The sequence below is a fragment of the Lemur catta genome, chromosome 15 (assembly GCF_020740605.2).
Source record: "Lemur catta isolate mLemCat1 chromosome 15, mLemCat1.pri, whole genome shotgun sequence".
In the NCBI taxonomy this organism is placed as follows: domain Eukaryota; kingdom Metazoa; phylum Chordata; class Mammalia; order Primates; family Lemuridae; genus Lemur; species Lemur catta.
Genome location: NC_059142.1, coordinates 46348012 through 46373840, shown reverse-complemented (window position 1 = coordinate 46373840; position 25829 = coordinate 46348012). Strand labels below are relative to the sequence as shown.

The 25829-nt window shown below is 32.9% G+C and overlaps 1 protein-coding gene across 5 annotated transcripts in view; it reads right to left on the bottom strand.

Moving 5' to 3' along the window:
* The window catches only part of CEP112 (centrosomal protein 112), a 359225-nt gene that overhangs the window by 274327 nt on the left and 59069 nt on the right, over positions 1-25829 (bottom strand). For 4 of the 5 annotated variants that reach the window (XM_045526957.1, XM_045526956.1, XM_045526955.1 and 1 more), the window contains 6 exons: positions 23196-23314; positions 18780-18923; positions 5606-5760; positions 5025-5154; positions 4276-4368; positions 3490-3549 (listed from right to left, as the gene is read on the bottom strand). In XM_045526957.1, the coding sequence (XP_045382913.1) occupies positions 3490-3549; positions 4276-4368; positions 5025-5154; positions 5606-5760; positions 18780-18923; positions 23196-23314 (701 nt within the window). The remainder of the gene's footprint in view (positions 1-3489; positions 3550-4275; positions 4369-5024; positions 5155-5605; positions 5761-18779; positions 18924-23195; positions 23315-25829) is intronic. The other variant, XM_045526958.1, reaches the window with a different exon arrangement.

Here is a 25829-nt window from a genome sequence, read left to right as displayed (position 1 = left end):
TTTTCTTTTATATAACCTGGGGATGTTGATCCAGATGGTTGCTTTAAATTTTTTTGAACTTTACATACCTTCTCTTTCAAGAATCTCTTCTAATACCTGCATTGTGTGTATTGCATATACAATAAATATTTAAATTCATCTTTATTTTAGTTAATTTTGGCATTCCACACTACTCCTTTTTCATTTTTGAGTATTTTTTTTTGGTTTGATTTTTTTTTTTTTGTTCACAGCTAATGGGTGTGGTGTGCACCGTCTGGGGGACAGACACACTTGAAGCTCTGACTCAGGTGGGGAAAAGGCAATATATGTAACCTAAACATTTGTACCCCCATAATATGCTGAAATAAAAAAATAAATAATAAAAATTATGTTAGTATGAGTTGAAAAATACTATCCAATATATGTAAAGCTGTGAACATTTTAAATTATCTTAAACATAATTAAAAGAATTGTACATAAATGCTAAGCATTGGAAAAACTTTATTTTAATGGTTTTGAATTCCATTAGACTTTATATCTCATTTGTTAAATATTTACATAAGAATGATTTTAAGTAGATATCTTAATTCAGCACATTTTAGACTATACATGCTTAACATCTGTCTTGTGAACTTCTCTAAGTAAACAGCACCATCTTTTACTGTCTGGTGCCTGTTTAGAAAACAAGCAATAGGTTATTTGTAGGAGACAGGTGTTTCCTTGCTAGTAAAATCATTTAGCCTAACCATTTCCTGATTTAACAGATTAGGACACTTCATCAAACAATGACATTTAGTTTTACTACTTATTATTTGTTTGATGTTCAAAGATCTTAAGAGCAGGCAATAGCCACTAGAGAGCAATAAAGACCATTAGATAATATGTGTGTGCTTAAATTAGGGGCAGCATCTGATGCTGTTTCTTTTACCTCAAAGACAAGTTAGAATGGTATGCTCCCATCCTGCTGCTTTCTTATAGGCATGAGAAAATAATGTCATTCAGATGGCATTTCCTCCTTCTGAACAGATATTCAGAACTAAGTTTTATTCCAAAAGTTATTGAATGTGCACACCTGTAACACTGTCTAACAAACAAAAGCCCTATGCATCCCATTTAACTATCCAGTTACACAGTCCAGGGCTATGTAAGATTTATGTCAGCTCTTTGAGCAGTCAAAAACGATATTCCCGAAGGGGGGTACAAGACATCAAATCTTCAAGGCTTGAGATCACAGCAGGTTTAATAAAGAAAGAAGAACAGATGTCAATTTAAAAGGGGGAGATTATGGAATTAGTTGTAAAACAAAAAGTGACATGCTGAGCAACATTTTCCTCCACTATAAATAAAGTTAGACTATATGCAATATGAACAAATATGGTCATTTTTCTTTTAAAGATTGCTATTATTTTAAACAGGTCTTATTATTCACATTGAAAACAACACTCTTCAGTTACTTTTATTAAAAAGCTAGGCCAATTGATACCTCATGGAAAGGGAATAGCTGTAGTTATGATGCCTAATAAAAAAGATTTAGGTCTGCTCCCTGAAATGAAATATAATAGGAATGGTCAGAAGGTTACTAGGCAAAGATGAATTGAACTCTAATATTCCCTTTCTTGTGTATGTTCATCAGGGAGAGGGACTGACAGCAAAAACCTTAATTTACTTAGTGGCGAAATACCCACAAAAGGTAGGAGAAAGATTTTCTTTCCAGGTCTATCTCTATATCTAACACCCTCAGCTGAACTTGAAGAAGTTTGAGATAGGAATACATTTTTTCACAATTAGTAAGTGTGCGCCCTTCCCCTTGCCACTAGCCCATCTGTCTCACAGATACACAGATACCATCTTTCAGGAAGAGAGTTGACCACAGTGTAACAGAGCAGGAGGCCAGGAAGGTGTTCCTTAATAGGCAGGAAGCCAGTGATCTGCCCAAAGAATGAACAATGGACTAACAAGTACACCCAAAGGATCCATATGCCTTATACAGTGGGAAGCAAGGCTTATGATAATACATGTTCTTCTTTCGGTAAGTAAGATATTTATGAAGCTGTATGACTCAGCAGTAGACACTGAAAATATATTCTTTATTTCAGTAAAAGCAATATTTCCTTTTCCTGTTCAGATATCATTTTATAGACATGAAATATGCTTAAGATCTTGAACTGAGCTGGATTAAAACTACAGCAATAAGAAAATGTATTGTAAAGAGCACATATATAGGCCAATACATGTCAGTAGAAATACTCACTTTTCTAAATAATAGAAACATTCTTCTTCCCATACATTAAGCCCTTGGAGAGCAGAGTTTATCTGTAATTCATCCTCAACCCCACCTCAGTACCTAATATGATACCTTGCCCAATGTAAGCATTTAACGGATATCTGCTGAGCGTCTACATGGATAGATAAGATGTTATATTACAAAATATTTTTTAAGAATTTTGCGATATAAAATTTAATTTTAATTTGTATGTATTGTAATTAGTTGAAAGGTTAACCTTTTTATCATTTTCCATTATATGTATATGTTACAAATGGATTAATTTGCTAAATATTAGAATAGCAAATAATTATAGAAGTAGCAACATCTTTGCTATTTCAATTAGTCTTTCACTTTCTTATAGCAAACAACAATTTCAAAACTGAAGTTTCATAGTTACAAATCTATAGAACTCTGTACTTTACTGCTGGTAGTATTAAATGTGCCAATAAGCCCCCAGTTCTTACTGATAACAGGGATACCAACATATGTCAGTAGAAATACTCAGTATTATAAACAAGAAACAATTATTAAGCATTTTTGAATAGTTCTCAATTTTTCATTGTTCTATGTTCTTTGGTTAAATATTTAAAGTTCTCATTGCACAAACGAGAAAAGCATACACTTTTTATGATACTGATTGTTTCATAAACTGGTAGTTTATGATATTGATTGTATCATAAACTGGTAGAAAGAGAATATAATTTCAAAGTATTATTACAAAAATTAATAATACAATCATCTCACCATATCCTTAAGGGATTGGTTCCAGGACCCCTGAGGATACCAACGGCACCGTATTTGCATGTAACCTACAAGCATCCTCCCATATTTCAAATCATCTCTAAATTACTTATAACACCTAATACAATGCCTATACATCACTTCATTTGTATGGATTCAAAGTAGTACTTGTGTGGCAAATTCAAGTTTTTCTTTTTGGAACTTTGTGGAATTTTTCTTTCTGAATATTTTCAATCCAGTTGATTGAATTCATGGATGCAGAACCCACAGATATGGAGGGCCGACCATATTCTTCACTAATTAAATATAACATGCAATAGTGTTTTAATGTTGATATAATTAATAATTGAACTAAAGAAGTTGTTTATAAACATAGAAAATAAAGCAACAAAATTTAATCACTGGTTAGCTAAAGTTAACTTAGAAACAAATTATTCTTTAAGGGTCATTAATGCCTCACTTGCTACTTTAAATGTTTTATAGCTTCCAACGAAACATATTACCTTTATTTCATAGGTGCGTTTTAAATTACTTTTCTCCATTTGAGACTTATTTTCTTGATCCTGTGAATGATAAATGTTTATTTTTATTATACCTAAAATTGCTACTGAAAATAAAATTAGTAATCAAATGAAATCAATGAATCTACTTGATGTCAAACTTTACTTCAGAGTTTTGCATATCATTAAGAGAGCCCTACCTGCCCCATTTTCCAAGCCACAATTAGAAACAGAAGTAGCTTTGTATTACAGGGCATAAAACCCTAGTAGTTATCTAAACATGTTACTGTTCCCTAAAGTACCTACTTTACAGTGTTAGAAACCCTTTCTGAGCCTTTGGATTAGGATATTACTTTTAAAATGACCAACTGAGTCAATATGGAGATGACAGATTGGAAGTTATGCCAGTCAGTACTTTTGATACTTTTTGACTATGAGAGAAAAGGAAAGATCTAAAAGGTAAGAGAGAGAGATATTATTTGTAGATAATTTTAAAAGAGGAAATTATTCTAAAATAATAATATATTTAAATAGGTTTATTTTTGAAACTAATCTCCAAAAAGAGATCATTCAAATTAAAATTATTATCCTTTATTCTATATATCTTATTAGCATCTACCTTTGTTAAAAAAAATTTTAAATGAAAAATTATACAATACAATAAAGTAACCAGAAAAGGCTACTTGCATTTCTTAGAGTTTTTTTTTAATTGACTGTCATGTATACATATAAATCAAGAAAAGGAAAGGTGTGTTTGGCCATTGTTCTGTGTAGAAATACAAGACTCACCCTTAGTTGTTGCTTTCTTTGAAGTTCTGATTCATGTAACTGCTGTTTTAATTGACAGATGCTCTGTTCTAATTCTTCAATCATACCAGATGTCTACAAGGATTTTAAGAAGAAGAATAAAAAGTAGAATATTGATTTTTGTACAATCTTATAACTTCTAGTTGAAAAAATATACCTTTTTTCCCCATAAAGTTCAATCAGAATTAAAATTATCTATAAATCTGAGTAGAAAATGTTTTTAAAAGACAGTATAAAAATCCTTTAAAGTAAAAATAAAAATTAAATGCTATATAGTATTTAATGTTATGAAATGTAACACTGATATAAAAATAATAGGTTTACAGAAGTCTTCAAATTTTAATTATAAAACTAAAGAAGAACCCAAGATTTCAAAATAACAGTAATAATAATGTATATAGTTACTCTGCAAAATGTATTATTAACACAACTAAGCGTTTCTTCTTGGGATTTATGTGTTTCCTTCTTCAAAAACTTTGGTACTTAAAAGGGCTAACTTATAGCAGAATTCAGTTTATTAAATATTTATGTTGTACTCTCTATTAGACATTTGGCATTTTTAACATTTTAAATGTCAATAAAAATTCTTGAAATTTCTGTTATTTTAAGGATAAAGTAAAGGACAGACTAATTTCAAATGTCAAATAGTCTCTACATGGCTATCCATGACATATAAGCAAGTAAAGTAAATAACTACTTTGGTTGAATGTATCTACCAGCACACACAATACCTTAGAAGCTGAAAGAGCATGTTCTTGTTTTAGAAGGTTTATATCAGCATCATATTTGGTTTGTAATAGTTTCATGTTTTGCTCATAATCATTTACAAGATGATCTTTCTCTTTATGCAGTGCGTTGCGCCTAAAGACAATAAGAGAATAAAATAGACTTCCAATATATTTAGAACCAATCTTTAAAATGGAAATTTTTTTTGGTATTATCTTAGGTTTATTTATTTATTTTTTTATTTTATCTTATTATGGGGGTACAAAAGTTTAGCTTTATATATTGCCCATGCCTCCTATCCCCCCGAGTCAGACCTTCAAGTGTGTCCATCCCCCATAAATCAACTAAATCCAAATATATTATCATTCAATATATCAAATAAGTATCAACATTTTTATCAGCTGCTTCTAAGCATTATACTTATGTTACAAAGGACTTTTAAAAAATAAACAAACAGTGATATTTAGTTAGGTTAGAAACTTCTCAAGGTTAAATGTACAAGGTAATTTTGGCTGATAATTTATATAGAGAGTTAATATCAGCACTTTCTAGCTACGCCTGATAGACATCTGATTTCAGACATTACCTTGCCTTTACCTCTTGTAATTCACTACATGTTATCTGGTAACATCTTTCAAGTTCCGATTTTTCTTGTATTAATTTCTGCCTCTGTAAATTACTGTTCTCTGCTTCTCCAGTCAGCTGCTGCACACGGGCCTCCAGCTCTTTGACCATGTGGTTCTAAAAGAATAGGTCATTGTTAAGAAAGCCTCTGACTAACTTTATAACACTTTTGTATCACTAAGGAGCCTGAAGAAAATAAATAGCCTATAAGAATAAAGAAAACAAATGTATCATGAACCATAGTAGTAAAAATGAAATTGACTTCTAAATTAGCCAAGTCTTAAAAAAAAAATGCTTACTCCCATAAAACTAAGATCATGGTTATCTTGTTTTAGCCATTCATTCATTTAATGAATATTTACTGAATCTGGTACTATTACAGGATGTAGATACACAGCAGTAAATAAGATAGGCAAAGTCCCTGCCCTCAGTAAGGTTACATTCTTTTTATACCTCTTTATTAGTAGATTAGTTAGGTGAGCACTACCTAAGTACATTAGGTAATGTCACTGGGGTATTGTTTGATTATCTTCTGGCTCTTGCGTTTCAAACTACATTGAATAACTCTATCTATAATGCTAACTAACAATTAAATCATCTTTTTCTACAAAATTTATGTATAGTCTTTCCCACATTTGAACAAACTAAACTGTCCATCTAGAATATTATCATGATTTCCATAGGATGATTTTTCTAATTCTACAAGGCTATGCTTATCTTTTTAAAGCAACAATACTTGCTCTAGCACCATACAAGCATAACAAGTACCTTCCCAATTACTTCATCAATAATGGAAATAAAATGAATAGGCCCCAGAAGCATCCCTTCAGCACACTACTCAACATATTCCTTCAGGTTCACACTACTTTTCAAAATGAATTTTACATATTATGTCTATGCTAATTGTAACATAGCTAAGACCAAACTTTACCAGTTTGTCAAAAACTATTTCTTCTGAGATGCCTTTGGCAAATAATTCAAAGAATGCACATGTATGAATAAAGGGTTTATGTATATACATACATATGATTGAATATTGTATATGAGGCCCACCAAATGGACAGACCCAAGATTACGAAGTCCTAGAGCTGTGCCAAATATAACAGTCACCAGAAGGAAAACAAAAATTGGAAGTCAAGAAAAGGATTCAGAAGTAGGAAAATCAAGCAGTCAAGGACAAAGTAAAAGAGGAGTGAGAATCACAGCGGAAGAAAATGGGTAAAATATAACCAGATGAAACAGAGAAAAGATGATTCTCAAACTAATTCTTCAAGCACTAAGCACCTACCAAAGCATAGTTCTTGTTAGAAGCTGGCATGCTTTCTCATATGCAGATAAGAATTATATGAAATGAAAAAGTAGCTTCTGCGTGAAGAGCTATATTTATTGAACAAATATTTTTGTAAATACTAATACCAACTTTGTAATTGGAGAAGCAAAATATGTCATATCAGTTATTCATTTTATGATTTATTTTTAAAGCATTTTTTAAATACTGCTTTACACACAATTCTAGGCACAAAGTAAATAAAAGACATTTAAAACTTCTAATGTCAAGGGAAAGCCCATAGACCCATACAAAGTACCTGAAGGACAACAACAAAATAACCTTTTTTAAACAGAATACAAAGAGCCAAGGGGAAATAAAATAACGGAGGCCTCAAAATGGGGTAAAAAATTAGTCAAGAAAAAAGATGCTGATGTTTCACAGGCTGTAACAGACAGTGTAGAACGGGAATTCAGTGATACATAACAATAGGAACAGGGAAGAAATAAGTTACTGTACAGGAAATGATAAACAGATTACCTTCGGTGCACAGGATATCTTCCCATATTGGGAACTCAAAGATAACACTTGGAAGACTAGGTTGGTCTTCTTGAAGCGATATGGCTTGCAAACAGAAGTTGTAATAGGCATTAGATTAGGAATTCAAATTCTGGATCATGGGAAAATGGAAAAAATTGCATTTGTCAGATATGGAGCAAGGAGAGACAGGGAGAGCAAGTGGCAGGTTACTAGAAAAGTCCAGGAATGAGGCAACAATGGCCTGGCCTCAGTTGGTAGCTGTGGAAACAGAAGGGAAGAGAGCAGATCCAAGAAAATTTTCAGAGAAGTAAATTGAATGATTTGGTAGAATACTAAATGAGGGAGATGAGAAGTGGCAAAAATCATAAATCTTTCAGGTTCAAAATCTAATGCACCAAGAGAACAATGATGACAATGGGGAATTAAAAGAAAGTTTGGGAAAGAGTATTATTTTGGTATGAAATATCATAGATACAATTTTCAACAAGTCTCAGGAAATCTAATATATCCTACGGGCTTTCAGTTATGCAACATCTGAAACAGTTATGCAACAACATAGATAGCGTAAGAAATCAGGACTGGAGATATAAATATTGGAAGTTTACATATAAACTTAGTTTGAAATTCTGTAGGAGTCAAAAATTAAAAAGGGTTAGTATTAGGCAACTATTAATATTTAGAGTCCAAGCTTCTCTTATGGAAAACTCCTATGGCAAAAAGAGCAACAAAATGCCTTATTTCATAAACTTCTTATGAAAATATGACATCTACACAAAAAGATGCACAAATCTTAAGTGCATATTTTGATAATTTTTTCACAAATTGAAAACACCCATGAACTACTAGATGATATCAACATTACCAGCCCCTCTGAAGCCTTATTAGTCACATTCTACCCAAAGGTAAACATTATTCTGACTTCTATCACAACAAACAAATTTTGCTTTTTTCCAAACTTTGTATAAATGGAATTATAGAGCATGTACTCTCTTGAGTCAGGCTTCTTCATGCATATTATATACCTGTGAGATTTATTCATGCTGTGGGATATAACAGTTTAATCTTTTTCAATACTGTATGTAGCATTTCATGGTATTAACATATCTAAAATAATGTATCCATTCCATTAATGGGTTGTTTTCAGTTTTTCATTATAGAAAATAATGTTGCTATGCTATGAACACTCTCACACATGTTTTACGGTACAGATTTCTTTTGGTTATGTATATTGCAGTGAAATTGCTGAGTCATAAAATGGACCTATGTTAAGCTTTAGTAGTTACTAACAGTTTTTCAAACTGAATATAAAAATTTAAACTCCCTATAGCAGTGTATGAGACTTCTGACTATTCTGCATCTTTGCCAAAACTTGGTATTGTGATTTTGTTTGTTTTTGTTAAATTTAACCCTTATTGTAGGTGTACAGAGATACTGAATTGGTTTATTTACATTTCCCTTAGAATTAATGATTTGAGCACCTTTTCAAGTGTTTATTAATCATTTGGGTATCTTCTTTTGTGTGGTACCTACTCAGATCTACTACCCTTTTTTATATTGGATTGCTTTTCTTTTTCTTGTTGATTTGTAGGAATCTTTTATATATTTAAAATGCAAGGACTTTATTAGATAAAGGAATTGAAAATATCTTCTTCCACTCTCAATTGCCTTTTCTCTTTCTTAATGATATCATTTGGTGAACAAAAGTATAATTTTAGTATATTCTCTTATCAGTATTTTCCTGTATGGAAAACATTTTCATTTCCTTTTTAAGAAATCTTTAACTTATATAGGCCATGAAGATACTCTCCTAAGATTTCCTCTATAAAGTTTGTTATTTTATCTGTACATTTAAATTTTAAGATGTTCCTAAAATTGGTTTATTAAATAATGTGAAGGTTCAAGATGCATTTTTTCATATGGATACTCAATTGACCAATTCATTGAAAGGACACTTTCCACATAGAATGAATTGGTTAAAAAAATTAAATAAACTAATCGTAATCAATTTTCCTTAAGACTATAATCTTTATCGATGGTCCCTAAAATTTAAAAGAACAAAGAGAAAATGGTTTTACGATTATTATATAATGAATATACTTTGAGTAACAAAAAATAATAGTCACCACCAAAATAAGTATTATAGGAATTAAAATTTTTATCAAACAAGGAAAAATACAAGTAGCAAGTGGAACAGAGTTTAAATATTATTAATAATTTGTGAATAAAACTTTAAGTGAAATTACATACAGCGAGTCCTCAAATATCATCATTTCCATAGTTAAGGAGGGAAAAAAATAGGCCTATTATATGCCACTTCACTTAAAGCCATAGTTTCCAAGAACCTATCAATGATATTGAGGACTTACTGTATATACAGGTTAGCATATATGAATATATTTCCTTGCTATGACAGCTGAGAGGGCACAAAGGAACAACAACCTGCAGCAAGCACACTTAGCACACATATCTTGGTTTTCAATACCATTCTCCATATAGTCCACAGTGATGGGAGTATGTCAAGGGAGCACAGGAGACAAATGAAAGAGCTTCCAATACCAAAGCTGGAACAATTTGAACAATAAAATAGAGCAGTATTGGATTATGACCAAAGTATAAAATAAATATCCATGTGCTCATATTAATATAAATAAATGATTGAATAAATTAGTAAGTGAGAGAGAGTAGATAAATCTCCCATGCAGAAAAATTCCAAATAATTTCTATAGATACTTCATCCTCAAGGACAGGGAGTAAAATTCCCTACTTCTTAAATGTGGGCTGCATAGATTAACCTCCATCCAAGGAGTACAATAGGAAAAGGTGGGAAGTAATCGCAATGGAGAAACCTAACAAACACTACCTCAGCCAGGTGATCAACATTAATACGGATAGTGAAAAATCATGCTAACAGTATGTACTCTTAATATGATGTAATGAGAATAGCAATTTGCTTCTGTGATCTTCCTCCCTCAACTCATAAGCCCCATCAAATCAAGAGAAAACATCATACAAATTCCAGCAGAGGGGCATTATACGATATGCCCGACCAATATTCCTCAAAACTGTCAAGGTCATGAAAAACAACGAAAGTCTGAGAAACAGTCACAACCAAGAGGAGCCTAAGGAGACACAACAACTACATGTAATGTGGTGGCCTAGATGAGACCCTGGTGATGAAAAAGGATACTAGGTAAAAACTATAGAATTCTGAATAAACTGTGGATTTTAGCTGATAATAATGTACCAATATTGATTCATTTATTGTGACAAGTATACCAAAATAATGTAAGATGTTAATAATACGAGAAACTGGGTGGGGGTTATATGAGAAACTCCTGTATTAGCTTCTTAAATTTTCTGTAAATCTAAAACTATTCTAAAAAATAAAGTCTATTTTTTAAATAATCATTTTATTCAAAATGATGAATCAGTGCTATATTGGAGTTTCTTCATTAGAATCATTGTGAGGTTGAAAAAATGCTGATACAGACAATAAAATCAAATTCTAGCTATCTCAGTGAGTTGATAAGTTGCTCTACAAATTATTATATGTCACTACTAACAACAAAACAAACAATTTTGTTAAAACAAAATAATTCAGGTGTCTAAGGCTTCTGATACACCTTCCGGTAAAGGTTCTTAACTTACCTTAACCAACCATACAGGTTCATGGATGGGATTCAGAGTATCCGTGAATTTGAATGGGGGGGTGGGGGGAGAGAGTTCATTTTTATTTTTACTACACTAACTGAAATTTAGCATTTCTCTTCAATTATAAATGTCATTATCAAACCAAAGGAGTGTTAACAATACCTGTGACTAACAGAAATCACAGATATTTTTATAGTTCATCGCACTGTTAGGTAATCACTAAATTTTGTTTACCCTCATCATTATTCAAAAATTACTAGCAGGCCCACTGCTAGATCTTAATATTTATTGCATTAATTTATAAGTGTATATAGATATATATCACTTTATCAGAATTTTGATTTTTTTTTTTTATTTCAGCTCTTCATGGGGGTACAAAAGCTCAGGTTATATACATTGTCCATGTCCCGCCCATCCCCCTGAGTCAGAGCCTCAAGCATGTCCATTCTCCAGACAGTGCGCCTGGCACTCACCATGTAGTCATACCTCCATCCCCTCCCCCCACCCCCACCTCCCCAAGTCAGCACCTTCAAGCATGACCATTCCCTTTACAACTGTAACTCAATATAATTTTTCTTTGTAAAATTATATACTTTATTAAATTTAAAAATATTATTCTAAGAAGGATTGGATAGACTTCACCAGATTGCCAGCAGGGTCCATGGTACAGAAAAATGTTAAGAACTCTAATAATATAGCCTAGAATCTCAATTAAGCCACCCACAGACTTTCAGTGTGTCTAAACCCTGCTATCAAGAGAGCTCTATAATTTTATACCCTTCATCTCCTGAAGCATCTAATAATTTGGTTATTATTTTTAAATTTCTAAGTTTTAATATTTGTTTTAAACGTCCAGTGTTTACACATTTTAACTGTGAGTTTCACATAAGAAAATCCCTGCTGACACCAACAAACATAAGTTGAATCATCTGTACAAGTGTCTGCTTACAATAAATGGCAATAAAACCAAACAAGCCTCAACAAAAAAGAAAAGAGCCTGAAAGAAAAAAACAGAGAAAGTAATTCTCAGTGACAGTCTCATCTTTCATCTTAAGCCATGCCTTGAACTCTACCTTGTTTAATTATTAAATCAGGAGCTGCTCAGCAAGACCTGCCTAGTTTTGATGATTCTTAAATTCAATCCTGCTGACAGACTCTGTCCATTTTTCCCTGTATTTACTATTATTACCTATGACAAGATCTGAATACTAATTTTTAAATTCAACTTTCATTAAAAATAGAAGGAAGTTTCTCTGACAGTTACCTCTTCGCCCAAAGTATTAATTTTCTTTCCATTCCAAACTTATAAAAAGTTCCACTTTGAAAGATATTTCTCTCTTAATATTATTTAATTAATGAAATATACCTACCAATGCAGTAAACATTTTAAGCAATTAATATATTTTACAAATTTCAATTTTAAAATTATTTAATATATTTAATTCAATTGTGGGAAAATTTAGGATGTTAAATGTACTTCAGATTTAAATACGGTTTTTTTCCATGGCTTTAAATATCAAAGAGATATGTACCCCAATGTTCATAGCAGCATTGTTCACAACAGCCAAAAGCAACCCAAGTATACATCCACCGATGAAGAATACACGAAATGTGGTATATACATACAATGTAATATTATTCAGCCTTAAAAAGAAATTTTGACAAATGCTATAATATGGATGAACCATGAAGACATGCTAAGTGAAATAAGCCAGTTACTAAAGGGCAAATACTGTATAATTCTACATTATACAGTATTACATAAGATTTCTAGAGTTGTCAAATTCATAGACAGAAAGTAGAAGGGTGGTTACCAGGGGCTGGATGAAGCAGGCAAATGGAGAGTTATTGTTCAATAGGTACAGGGCTTCAGTTTGGGAAGATGAAAAATCTGGAGATAGATGATGGTGATGGCTGTACAACAATGTACATACACTTAATGTCATTGAACTATATACTTAAAATGGTAAATTTTATGTTAAATATATTTTACCACAATAAAAAAAGAATGATGAAAAAATCTGACTATTTTTATCCTAGATATATAAAATACTCCTACAATCAAGGAAAAAGATAAATAACTAAATTAAAAAATGGACAAAGGGGATGAACAGGCAACTTAAAATAGCCAAGAAACATACGAATTAGTCATCAGGGAAACGCAAATTAAAATATGACATTTTTTATATAAGAAGAAATTTCTGATAATTCCAAGTGTCAGCAAGGATGTGGACAGATGACACTCATGCTCTGTTGAGTGGTGGCAGAAATTGGGATATTCACTTTGAAAAGCGTTCTATGGACACAAAGACTGTACTCTTAAATATATATTCCCTAAAGCAGTGATTTTTAAATTTGGAATCTCAACCCATGTGAAATCAAGTTGTAAATCACAACCAGCAACTTTTTAATGAAATTAAATTAAATAAAAAGAATAGAATATGTCAGCGTGAATGGTCAATAGTAAAAGTGAAACTTTGGTTTACATTCTAAGTGGTGGCTCATACCTGTAATCCCAGCACTGAGGTGGGAAGATCACTTGAGGCCAGGAGTTCAAGAGACGTATAAACATACAGGAATGTATGTGCTTATACATGTGTTTATGTACATGGGCACAATTTATAAAATTTATTTCTTACTGGGGAGTCATGGTCAAAAATGTTTGAAAGCTAACCATTTAGAGAAGCAGTCGCAAAGTGTGGTCAAAAAACTTGTAAGCTTCCTCAAGAGTCTTTTAGTGGATCTGCAAGGTCAAAACTGTTTTTATAATAATATTAAGATATTATTTGCCCTTTTCACTATCATTTTCTCACAAGTGTACAGTGGAGTTTTCCAGAGGCAACATGATATATGATATCACAATAGAATAGTAGAATAAATGCAAAAACAAATATGAGGATATACCTGCCTATCTAAGCCAGTTAAAAAGATTTGCAGAAATATAAAGCAGTGGTACACTTCTCACTAAATGTCTTTTATTTTGTAAAATATAGTTATTTTATAATATATTTTATGTACTATCTTATAGTTATTAAAATATTGTGTTCATATGTAATGGCTTTATTATTTTTATTTTAAGTAAATTCATAAATTAAAGTTTTTAAAAACGTAACCCTACTCCAGAAAAAAGCATACACCATATTGGCATGATTAACTAATAAACACAGGTTCCACATTGACTTTGAGCAACCTAATGGCCATAACAAAATTGAAAACATCATAGTTTAAAAGGATCTAGCATGTGCATATTAAGCCTTTCTTCTTTTTAAATTCAATGATTTAATTTTAATATTTTCATTTTTAAAAGTGATAACATAATTAAAACAAAAATGAAACAATATTTTTTACCAATTGTTGAAGCCCAACCCCCAGTACCTATGAATATAACTTTATTTGGATGGAAACAAATTTGCAGATATAAGCAAGTTAAAATGAGGTCATACTGGATTAGGGTGCACCATAAATCCAATAACTGATGTCATAAAAAGGCCACATAAAGACACCAGAACACAGAGATACACAAGAAAAACACTGAGTGATGACAGAGGCAGAGACGAGTGATGCAGCTACAAGCCAAGGAAAGCCAAGGATTGCCCCAAACCACCAGAAGCTAGGTAGAGACAAGAAAGGATTGTCCTCTTCTAGGACCTTCATAGAGAATAAGATCCTGGTGGCCCCTTGATTTTTTATTTCTGGCCTTCAGAACTATGAAACAATAATTTTCTCTTGTTCTAAGCTGCCTGGTTTGTGGTAATTTGTTATGGCAGCCCTAGGAAACTAACATATCTATCAACTTGGCAAAGATTCGGTTTGTTTTTTTAATTAAAACACCCAGAATTAGATGGAAAATGTAGAAGAACAAGCACTTATATAACACTTTCAATAAGAGTAGTTTTGTTATATAGACATTAATTTTTTTCTTTTTTTTCATATCTCTTTTCTAGATTTTCAATGGCATGTATATATTTTGCAACAAAAAACTTAAGTTTTAAAACCACTGTTGCCAACATTATTTAACATTTTCTGTAAGTTTTAGTCAATGTACCATAAATTATAATTGCTATATACATGTAAAGGGTTAAAATCTATAAAACTTATACATTTATTCTTGAGTCTTTTATATAACAAAAGTATAAAACTTTCATGTAAGAAAAGTTTGAGACTCAGGAATAAATATTACAAAAGATGTTCTAAAGACCCCAGAGTTCTTGCTTTCTTTTTTAATTTAATAAGCTAATTCTAAATGTACAGTCATCCCTCAGTATCCTTAGGACATTCGTTCCAGGATTCCCCACAGATACCAAAAGCCACAGATGCTCAAGTCCCTTATTTCAAATGTCATAGTACTTACATATAACCTATGCACTACCTCCCATACACTTGAAATCATCTCTAGATAATATAAATGCTATATAAATAGTTCTTATGCTGTATTGTTTTTATTTGCATTATTTTTATTGTTATTTTTTACTATTTTCTAATTTTTTTGAATATTTTTGATCTGAAGTTGGTTGAAAACTCAGATGTGAAACCCACGTTTTTGGAGGGCCAACTATATATGTAAAAGAAAAGGGCTCAGTAGCCAAGACCTTTCTGATGGACAAGGAAGGACTTTCCTATCAGATATCAAGAGTAATTATGAAGCTATTAGTATAACAGTGATGACAGTATGATATTTGCAGAACCAGAGAAATTAGCCAACCTTCACATATATGGAAGATGATAGAGACATTTATATATGGAAGTTTGATACAGAACAGTGGGCATCACAGATCAATGAAAAAAGGAAGAACTACTCAAAAGTAAAGCTGGAAAAAAAAGTCATCCTCATAGAAAATAATGAAATTAGATCTTTATCTTGTACTAGTCACAAAAAATAACTCCAGAGGAATTAAAGCCTCAATATTAAAAGCAAAATCTTAAAGCTTTTAGTAGAATATATAAGTAAACTTTCCTGCACTTACAATAAAGATTTGTTTAACAAGACTTAAAAAGCACTAATTATAAAAGACTGATAAATTTGACTAAGTTAAAATAAGAAGTTCCTTCATCAAAAGATCACTTCTCCATCCAAATTCCCTCAGCTGACATATTACAAACTTGGGAGACAGTCTCTCTCCAAAGTTGTGTTTCTATCCCTTAGGAATAGCAAGGCTTTCCTATTACAAATGGTAAGTTGCCAACGGGAGTTCAACAGTGCTCCTATGCTAAAGATTCTCAAGGACTCCTGGGGATCTGTTCCCCACTCTTTTCAAACTGCTGTGGTAAAAATCTCAACTGTGTCTGATGTCTCCCAATCCACAGACTGCTTTATTCTCTCCAGAACATAGCCTAATGTCTTCTGCTGAGTTGGATGAGACACAGTCCCGTGCTGCATGAAATACAGGAAAGGATATAAACATTTGATTGCTTTTTGTTGTTTATCATTTCAAAAAAGTTGTATTATGGAATACTTTAAATACCTACAAAATTAGAAGGAATAGTATAATAAACTCCCTGCACCGATTATCACCCAAATTCAACATCTAGCTGCTTCTTAAATAGACCTTCTAGCAATCCATGTGTTGAAGCACCACTTACATACCCCCTTCCAGAGATGTTTGGAGCCTCCCGGGGTCTCATGGTGTAATTCACCTTGCTCCTCAGATTTCTTCACTGTTCATTTAGGCTTATGCTTTCTTGAACCTGCTAGGTCAGTTTCAACTCACCCATTACCTTTCCAACTCCAAAAATTATATTGTTCTCCCATTCTCTTTGTCCATCTGGGTTTATATCTTCTTTTTAATCCCTCTCCTATTATTTTTGTAGGAAGAAACGGAGTTCAAAACTGTGTTCAACTCTCCATCTTCAAACAAATGTTCATTAATTTCTTAAACTCAGTCTTTCTTTTCTCATTTGTATGTCTCTCTTGATTATTATTCTTGTCTCTCTTATCATTATATTAAAAAATGTGTATTTTTGAACAAAATATTAGCAATTATCTATCGAGTGCTTATTAATTTATGTATATTAATTTACTTAATATTTCTAACCACTTATATTGTACTGTTGTGATTCTATCCCACAGACGAGGAAAATTAACATTTGAAAACCTTATATGATACTCCACCTATTGAGGAGTTGGGATTTGAACCTAAGACTGTCTGACCCTAAAGTCCAGGCTCCAAACAATTGTCCATACAACTTCCCATTTCTTTTATCCTGTGAGATAGGCCTTAGTGGTAGTCTAAGGGTCCAAAGTAACAGATTCTAAGATATGTCTACAATATGCCTGGGTAACTGCCTCTTGTTCAAATTCCACACCTTTAAATTCAAGAAAGTACTTGGACCAGGCCAGGTTGGCCTGGTGAGGTTGTAAGTGGTAAATGAGGACTGGGTTCGTGCTTGGGATACAACACCTGACCATTCTATGAGTTCACATTATATACAGATGCTTCTTGACTTATGATGGGATTATCTTCCAATAAACCCATTGTAAGTTTTAAATATCACAAGCTGAAAATGGATTTAACATGCCTAACCTACCAAACATCATACTTAGCCTAGCCTACCTTATATGTGCTCAGAACACTTACATTTATCTAAAGTTGGGCAAAATTATCTAACACAAAGCCATTTTATAATAAAGTGTTGAGCATCTCATGTAATTTACTGTACTGAAAGTGAGAAACATAAAGGTTATACAAATGATCCCCAACTTAGGATAGTTAAACTTATAATTTTTCAGCTTTATAATGGTACAAAGGACATATACATTCAGTGGAAAACCAGATGCTCCTCAACCTATGATGAGGTTATAACCCAGAATGGTCATATGGGTACTTGAAGTACGGTTTCCACTGAATGATTTCACACCAACATAAAGCTAAAAAATCTAAGTCAAACCATCGTTAAGTCAAGGACCATGTGTATTAGTAACAAGATTGATGAGGTGCACTTGCCTTGGATGTGAGGAGCCCTGAATGTGAGGAGCCCTGATCTACGTGCAGATTAGCCTGCCAACAGAACTGTCAGGCTTATGGATCTAAGGAAACGAGGTGAGCTTCTAAAAGGCTGAGACATTTACTTCCTCAGACTCTAGTCTGCAACAATGTGATCAGTGAGGCTCTTTTGGGGGATACTCCATCTCTCCTTGAACAGTGTCACTGGCCTCTCTACTGTGTAGCCTGAATATAGTAACCTTCCGCTGCATCATTTCAGGAAGGAGATTTTTGGGTTTACCCATACGATATCTGTGTCTGGTTCCTCGGTCAATATGTTCTACTAAGAAAATGTGTCAGAGTGGCCATACTATTCCTATCTCCCTATTTGATTTCCTTAATAGTAGCATTAAACATTTTTCAAAAAACAATCAAGTCTTCAGGTTAAAGGAATGAAACAAAAAACAAGAAAGAAAGAAATGAAATTATCTCTAAACAGAAAATCAATGAAAAAAAAAAGAAGAAAGATTAAAAAAAAAAAAAAAGTGGCATCAAACAATCCAGAGTCAAACCCCTCAGCAAACTTCCAGGGACTGTCCACTGACACATAAATTTGTATCACGTAGGAAAGTAAAGTTTTTTTCTCTTAATTTTATATCATACTTATTTATATACTGTGCACATCAAGGAAGCATGAGGACATAGAAATTAAGAAGACAGTTTCTAAAAATGTCAAGAAAAGAAAACAAAAGACTTACTGTGGACTGTGTTTGTGCCATGTATTCACTCTCCATTTTATTCAGACGTACATTTGTATCCTCAAGCAATTCTTGAATGTTTTCAGTGTGTTGCTTTTGAAGATCAAACTTTTCCTTTTCCATTTCTACTACAGCATTGTGGAGCTATACAATGAAAGCAAGAATTGACTCTTTCACTACTATGCAAGAGACTATTTTGCAATTCATACAAAATGTTTTCCTGTATTTCTCTATTTATATATGTAGTGACCTGAACAAAAAGATATAAAACTCAAAAATGAACATTCAAAGATATCATATAAAGAACAGGATTAAGAAACACTTCATTTTTTCTTTGCTTTCCTGAATTGAAAATTTTAATGGATGAACAAATATTAAAGGGAATTATCTGCCTCAGGTAGAAATAGTAAATATATCAGACAGAAAATGCAATGCCTCAGCTAAACAACACTAGTGTTAGTCTGAAATCAGAAAACAGAAACATTATAATATTGTTACTGATTAGGAATATTACTGTGCTATTCATATTATTCATCTTATTTGCATGAAATTTTGGACAATAGTAATGTTAAGAAATGCTTTTTCCCCTTCTTAAACCCCCAACAGAAACTACTTTTAGCCATTCCCAAAAATGCAGACACATACAAAAGCAGACACACAGATGACATTTTTAAGTCAAAGAAAGTATGAGTAGGATGACCAAGGAAAACTGTATACTATATGTATCATGTACATAGGTCTTTACTTATAAAAATTACTATGTATACACTATTTAAATGGACGGAGCTTTAAAATATTTATCTAAACTAAGGTAAAGAAAACAAAGGAAAATGCAGGAGTTCCAGACAAGGTTCAATGGACAGCTTCTAAATGGATTGAAACTCTGTGCTCACAGCCTTGGGCATTTTTTTCACTTATCTTAATGGGAGTTGAATTCTGAGTTTAATTCTTATTTCTGGCATCCAACCCCAGGCCCACTCAATAGGTAGAGAGATTAGGAGTCCAAAATAGTCTAAATGATATATTTAACTCATTATCCATAAGTAGGGGAGAGAGACAAGGACACACAACACAGGCAGTATGGACTCTTACTTGACTAGGAAGATACTGTAGGAAGAGAGAAGATTCTGAGAGATGGGAACTAGAGGAAGAGCAGGCAATAATTATGGTAAAAGTGCAGGTAAGGGTCTCAAGAACTTTTCTCCTAGTTTCTAGCTGAACAGGAAGAGTGAGGATGGCTCAGTAATAGCCACACAGAAGACCCCTGGGTTTCTCAAATTTAATATATGCAGTTTTAATTACTTATAAGTGGTCCCCCAGATCCCTGATATGTTTAATTTGTATTTTTGCTGCAATAAGCATTTTAATCCAGCATTAGGTCTATTATTTAAAAGTGAGTCACTTATCTAGAATAATAATGTAGCCAAACCCATTGCACCTAAATCCCAGTGCTCCTTCAAAGCTGTCAACTGACATGCATAGTAACTCCAATAAAGGGATCTAAAGGAGTAACTGGAATTTTGTGGTTATACTTATGGGAACAATTATATGTTATAGTGGTTTCCTCATGTTTATGGTTTCCTAAAGGCCCTAGAACACATGCCTGCTGAACATCAAAATATGTACTGTATTTAGCAGCCCATCAACACATGGTGGTTTCTCAGGTGTACCCCACAGTTGTTTTATAAATGGACTGTGGGCTGGGTGTGGTGGCTCACACCTGTAATCCTAGCACTCAGGGAGGCCAAGGCAGAAGGATTGCTTGAGTTAAGGAGTTTGAGACCAGCCTGAGCAAGAGCGAGACCCCATCTCTACTGAAAATAGAAAGAAATCATATGGACAACTAAAAATATATATAGAAAAAAAATTAGCTGGGGATGGTAGCACATGCCTGTAGTCCTAGCTACTAGGGAAGTTGAGACACGAGGATTTCTTGAGCCCAGGAGTTTGAGGTTGCTGTGAGCTAGGCTGACGCCACTGCACTCTAGCCTGGGCAACAGAGTAAGACTCTGTCTCAAAAAAAAAAAAAAAAAAAAGTCAGTAGGGTTTCTATACACTAGAAGTGAGCTTTCTCAAAAAGAAGTCAAGAAAATAATCCCATTTACAATATATAATATACCTAGGAATTAATTTAACTAAGGAAGTAAAAAATCTCTACATACAAACTATAAAACACAGATGAAAGAAATTGAAAAAGACACAAATAAATGGAAAGATATACCAAGCTCATGTATTGGAATAATAAATATTGTTAAAATGTCCATACTACCCAAAGCAGTGTACAGATTTAATGCAATTGCTATCAAAATACTAATGACATTTTTCACAGAACTAAATAAAGCAATCCTAAAATTTGTATGGAACCACAAATGACTCTGCATAGCCAAAGCAAACTTGAATAAAGGGACAAAGCTGTAGGTATCACACTACCTGACATCACATTATACTACAAAGTTATAGTAACCAAAAGAGCATAGTACTGGTACAAAAACAGACACCTAGACCAATGAAACAGAGTAGAGAGCCCAGAAATAAATCCACACATTTACAGCCAACTGATTTTCGACAAAGATGCAAAGAACACTCAATGGGGAAAGGGCAGCCTCTTCAACAAATGTTGGGAAAACTGGATATTCACATGCAGAACAATGAAATTAGACCTTATTTCTCACCACAATATAAAAATCAACTCAAAATGAATTAAAGACTTAAATGTAAGATCCAAAACTATGAAACTAATAGAAGAAAACATAGGGGAAAATCTTCTTACCATTGGCCTAGGCAATGATTTTTTTGGATAAGATCTCAAAAGCATAGGCAACAAAAGCAAAAATAGACAAATGGGATTACATCAAACTATAATAAAAAGCTTCTGTACAGCAAAATAAACAGTCAACAGAATGAAGAGACAATCTATAGAACTAGAGAATATATTTGCAAACTATACATCTGACAAAGGGTTAATATCAAAATATATAAGAAACTCAAACAACTAAATAGCAAAAAGACAAATAACCCAATTTAAAAATGGGCAAAGGACCTAAACAGACATTTCTGGAAAAAAGATATACAAATGGTCAACAGGTATATGAAAAAATGCTCAACATTACTAACCATCAGGGAAATGCAAAGCAAACCCAAAATGAGATATCACTTCACTCCAGCTGGAATGGCTATTATCAGAAAAGTCAAAAGATAATAAATGTTGGTGAGGATGTGAAGAAAAGGGAACTCTACAGGCTAGTGGTAGAAATGGAAATTAGTATAGCGATTGTGGAAAACAGCATAAGGGTTCCTCAGAAAACTTAAATAGAACTACCATATGATCCAGAAATCCCCCTATTGGATATATTAAATATATCCAAGGGAAATAAAATCAGTATGTAAAAAAGATATCTGCACTCCCATGCTTATTGTGTCACTATTCATAATAGCCAAGATCTAGAGTCAACCTAAGTGTTTATCCACAAATGAATAAAGAAAATGTGGTATACATACACAATGGAATACTAATCAGCCATAAAAAAAATGAAATCCTGCCATTCGTGACAACATGGATGAACCTAAAGGACATTATCTTAAGTGAAATAAGCCAGGAACAGAAAGAATAATACTGCATGATCTCACTCATATGTAGAATCTAAAAAAGTTGAGCTCATAGAAATAGAGAGTAGAACAGAGGTTACCACAGACTGGGGAGGGGAGGGGAGGTGGTGGGATGGGGAGAAGTTGGACAATGGGTACAATGATTCAGTTAGATAAGAGAAGTAAATTATGGTGTTCTAATGCACAGTACAGTTACTATAGTTAACAATAATGTATTGCATATTTCAAAAAAGCAACAAGAGAGGAATTTGAATGTTCTCACCACAAAGAACTGATAAATGTTTGAAGTGACAGAAATGCTAACTACCCTGATTTGATCATAATACTATGTATCCATGTATCAAAACATCACACTGTACTTCATAAGCATGTACAATTATTATATGTCAATTAAAAATAAAACAATAAAAAAACAAGTTTAAATTCTATTCTGGATTATATTATGTTCCTAAAATTTCAGGAAAGAAATGCTCCAATGGCCCAAATACAAAATTAATATGGTTTAATTTCCAAAAATTTGTTTACAGCTATTTACTTATTAATTTTACTTAAAATCTCTTACTTAGGTAAAAAAATCCAGAACATTTATTAAATTTAAGAATTAGTAAATAATGTTTTCTAAATGAAAACCATTTTATAGACCACAGAATTCTAAAAGAAAATATACCAAAACATGAACAGTAGCTGTTTATAGTGTAGGTTATTTTTTCATACTTTTCTGTATATTCTATGAAATTATTATTTTTATAATTAAATGTTACTTTTAAGAATAAACTTTTGTATTTTTTATTACTATTTTAAGTGGCTTACCTTTTTTTCCCAGTCATTATTCAGAGATTCTGTACTTTGTTCACATATTTTTTTTAGCTCTGCAATCTGGTTTTCTTTAGTCTCTCTGATAACTTGACAGTCACGTATAAGGGCCTGAACTGTCAAAAATGATGAAAACATAGTTAAACCAATTCTAGGTACCACATAAGAGTTTGATGATATAAAATATAGTGTGCCAGTTAACAGATAATTCAATTTTTCACCAAGCCTTCTCAATTCTCTCTCTAAAATATTTCTTATTCCTTGCTTTTTTTCTGCATTTCTCTCACTACAAACTTGGTTGCATTTGTCATTACTCACTCTGTAGACAATTTTAACAGAGTGCTAGCCTCAAGTATCATTCTCCTCCAATGGGTCCTGTTGCTTTAATGAGGTCTTTCAATAGTGCAAATCTACTAATGTTACTCCCAGGCTTAAAATCAAGCTACAGTTCTCCTTACCTAAAAGATAAAGGCTGAAGTCTCTAACATGGAAAACACTCCTCAGGATCCGACTATTCTCTGGCGATACCCCTTGTCATTTTCATATTTTAACCTTGTGCTGTAAACACACCAATTTATATGCAGGTTCTTTGTTACATCATGGCCTACCTTGATCATCTATTTACCTAGAATGCCCTTCCCCCCTTGTTGAAAAACTCCTGCTCATCCTTGGAATCTCAATTCAAGTATCACCTTCTTTATGAACCATTCACCAACCATATTCCTCCCTTTGTAAGGACAGAAATAAACTCCTCTTTATTTCCATGAAACCTTGCATATGTCTCAACTAAGTCACTTATAACATTATAAAGGTTTACTTGCCAATTTCCTCTTTAATAAGCCTATGTTCACCAAGGGGAAAGATATTTCAACTTGTTATCCACAGTGCCACACAGGCAAGTGCTCAAAAAAGACGTGTACTGAATGAAAAAATATTGAACCTATCATTTCAATATATTGCTGTTAAAGTATAGATACTTTAAAATTGTTTTCAAGGGTCTGGGTGCAGTAGCTTACACCTGTAATCCATCCTAGCACTCTGGGAGACCAAGGCAGGAGGTTTGCTTGAGCTCAGGAGTTTGAGACCAGCCTGAGCAAGAGCAAGATCCCCTCTCTACTAAAAATTTAAAAATTAGCCGGGCATCATGGCACATGCCTGTAGTCCCAGCTACTCGGGAGGCTGAGGCAAGAGCATTGCTTGAGACCAGAAATTTGAGGTTGCACTGAGCTATGATGATGCCACTGCACTTGACCAGGGGTGACAGAGTGAGAATCTATCTCAAAAAAAATTGTTTTCAAGGTTTATGTTACTAAAACGTAATATATTTTAAATTATATAAAATATTTTCCTTATAAATAATTTTTATTTCTATCATCTTTAGTAAAATTACATAAACTGTCACTGACTTAAGTGAAAATTTGTTTAATGTATTCATGTCATCTGGATAGTAAAATAAATTTAGCTGCATTTTTACTTGAATATATTTTCTTAGCTTACTAAATATGTTTTTTATTCATTTACTTCAATATAGCAAAATTTTCATAAACATTTTCCTAAAAACTTTTTTCACTCTTATATCTCAACTAAGCAACAAATAGGAAGTGGAAAGGAACCCAAGTTAACCTAATATGGGTCTTTAGCATCTATAACATATTTTACTCCACAATTCCAAAATTAAACTAAGATCTGGTTGCCATTCAAAAAAAGCCTTAAGAAACATTATTTTTAAAACTTAGGCATTTTTAAACCTTACACATGTTTGAATTGCCTGGTTTGAATCAGAGTAAAAAGAGAAAACCTGGAAATAAATTTAAAATATTTTTCTACTCACTGATAATATCTGGAGAAAGAATCTAAACAAATTTCTAATTGTTTTTGTCAACATTTAAGGCTGGAAATGAATCTAAAAATATCTCTTTCTTTGGTTACTTTATATATTTAATTGCTATCCTAAACTGTCAAGGCCATTACCATTAATTCAGATACACTCAGGTTTGGAGATGTGGCGGACAACCATATAGAAACTCCTAAATGAAACTTTCTTATCTCTTTTTTTTTTTTTTTCTGAGACAGAGTGTCACTTTGTTGCCCTGGCTAGAGTGAGTGCCGTGGCGTCAACCTAGCTCACAGCAACCTCAAACTCCTGGGCTTAAGCGATCCTACTGCCTCAGCCTCCCGAGTAGCTGGGACTACAGGCATGTGCCACCATGCCCGGCTAATTTTTTCTACATATATTTTAGTTGGCCAGATAATTTCTTTCTATTTTTAGTAGAGACGGGGTCTCGCTCTTGCTCAGGCTTGTCTCGAACTCCTGACCTCGAGCGATCCACCCGCCTCGGCCTCCCAGAGTGCTAGGATTACAGGCGTGAGCCACCGCGCCCGGCCTAAAACTTTCTTATCTGTTTTCCTTTTAATCATTGCTTATATCTTATCATTCACCAAATCATGATCCACTCCTCAGAATTTCTTCTTCATTTCCATTCTCACTACTCCCACTGCCATCATTCAGACATTCTGGGTCCTTATCACCTTAACATGCAAAATTACAGAAGCACAGAAGCATAACATCTTTGACTTGGAAGGGCCTTTATACATTATTTATTCCTACCTCACCATTTTATAATGAGTTAA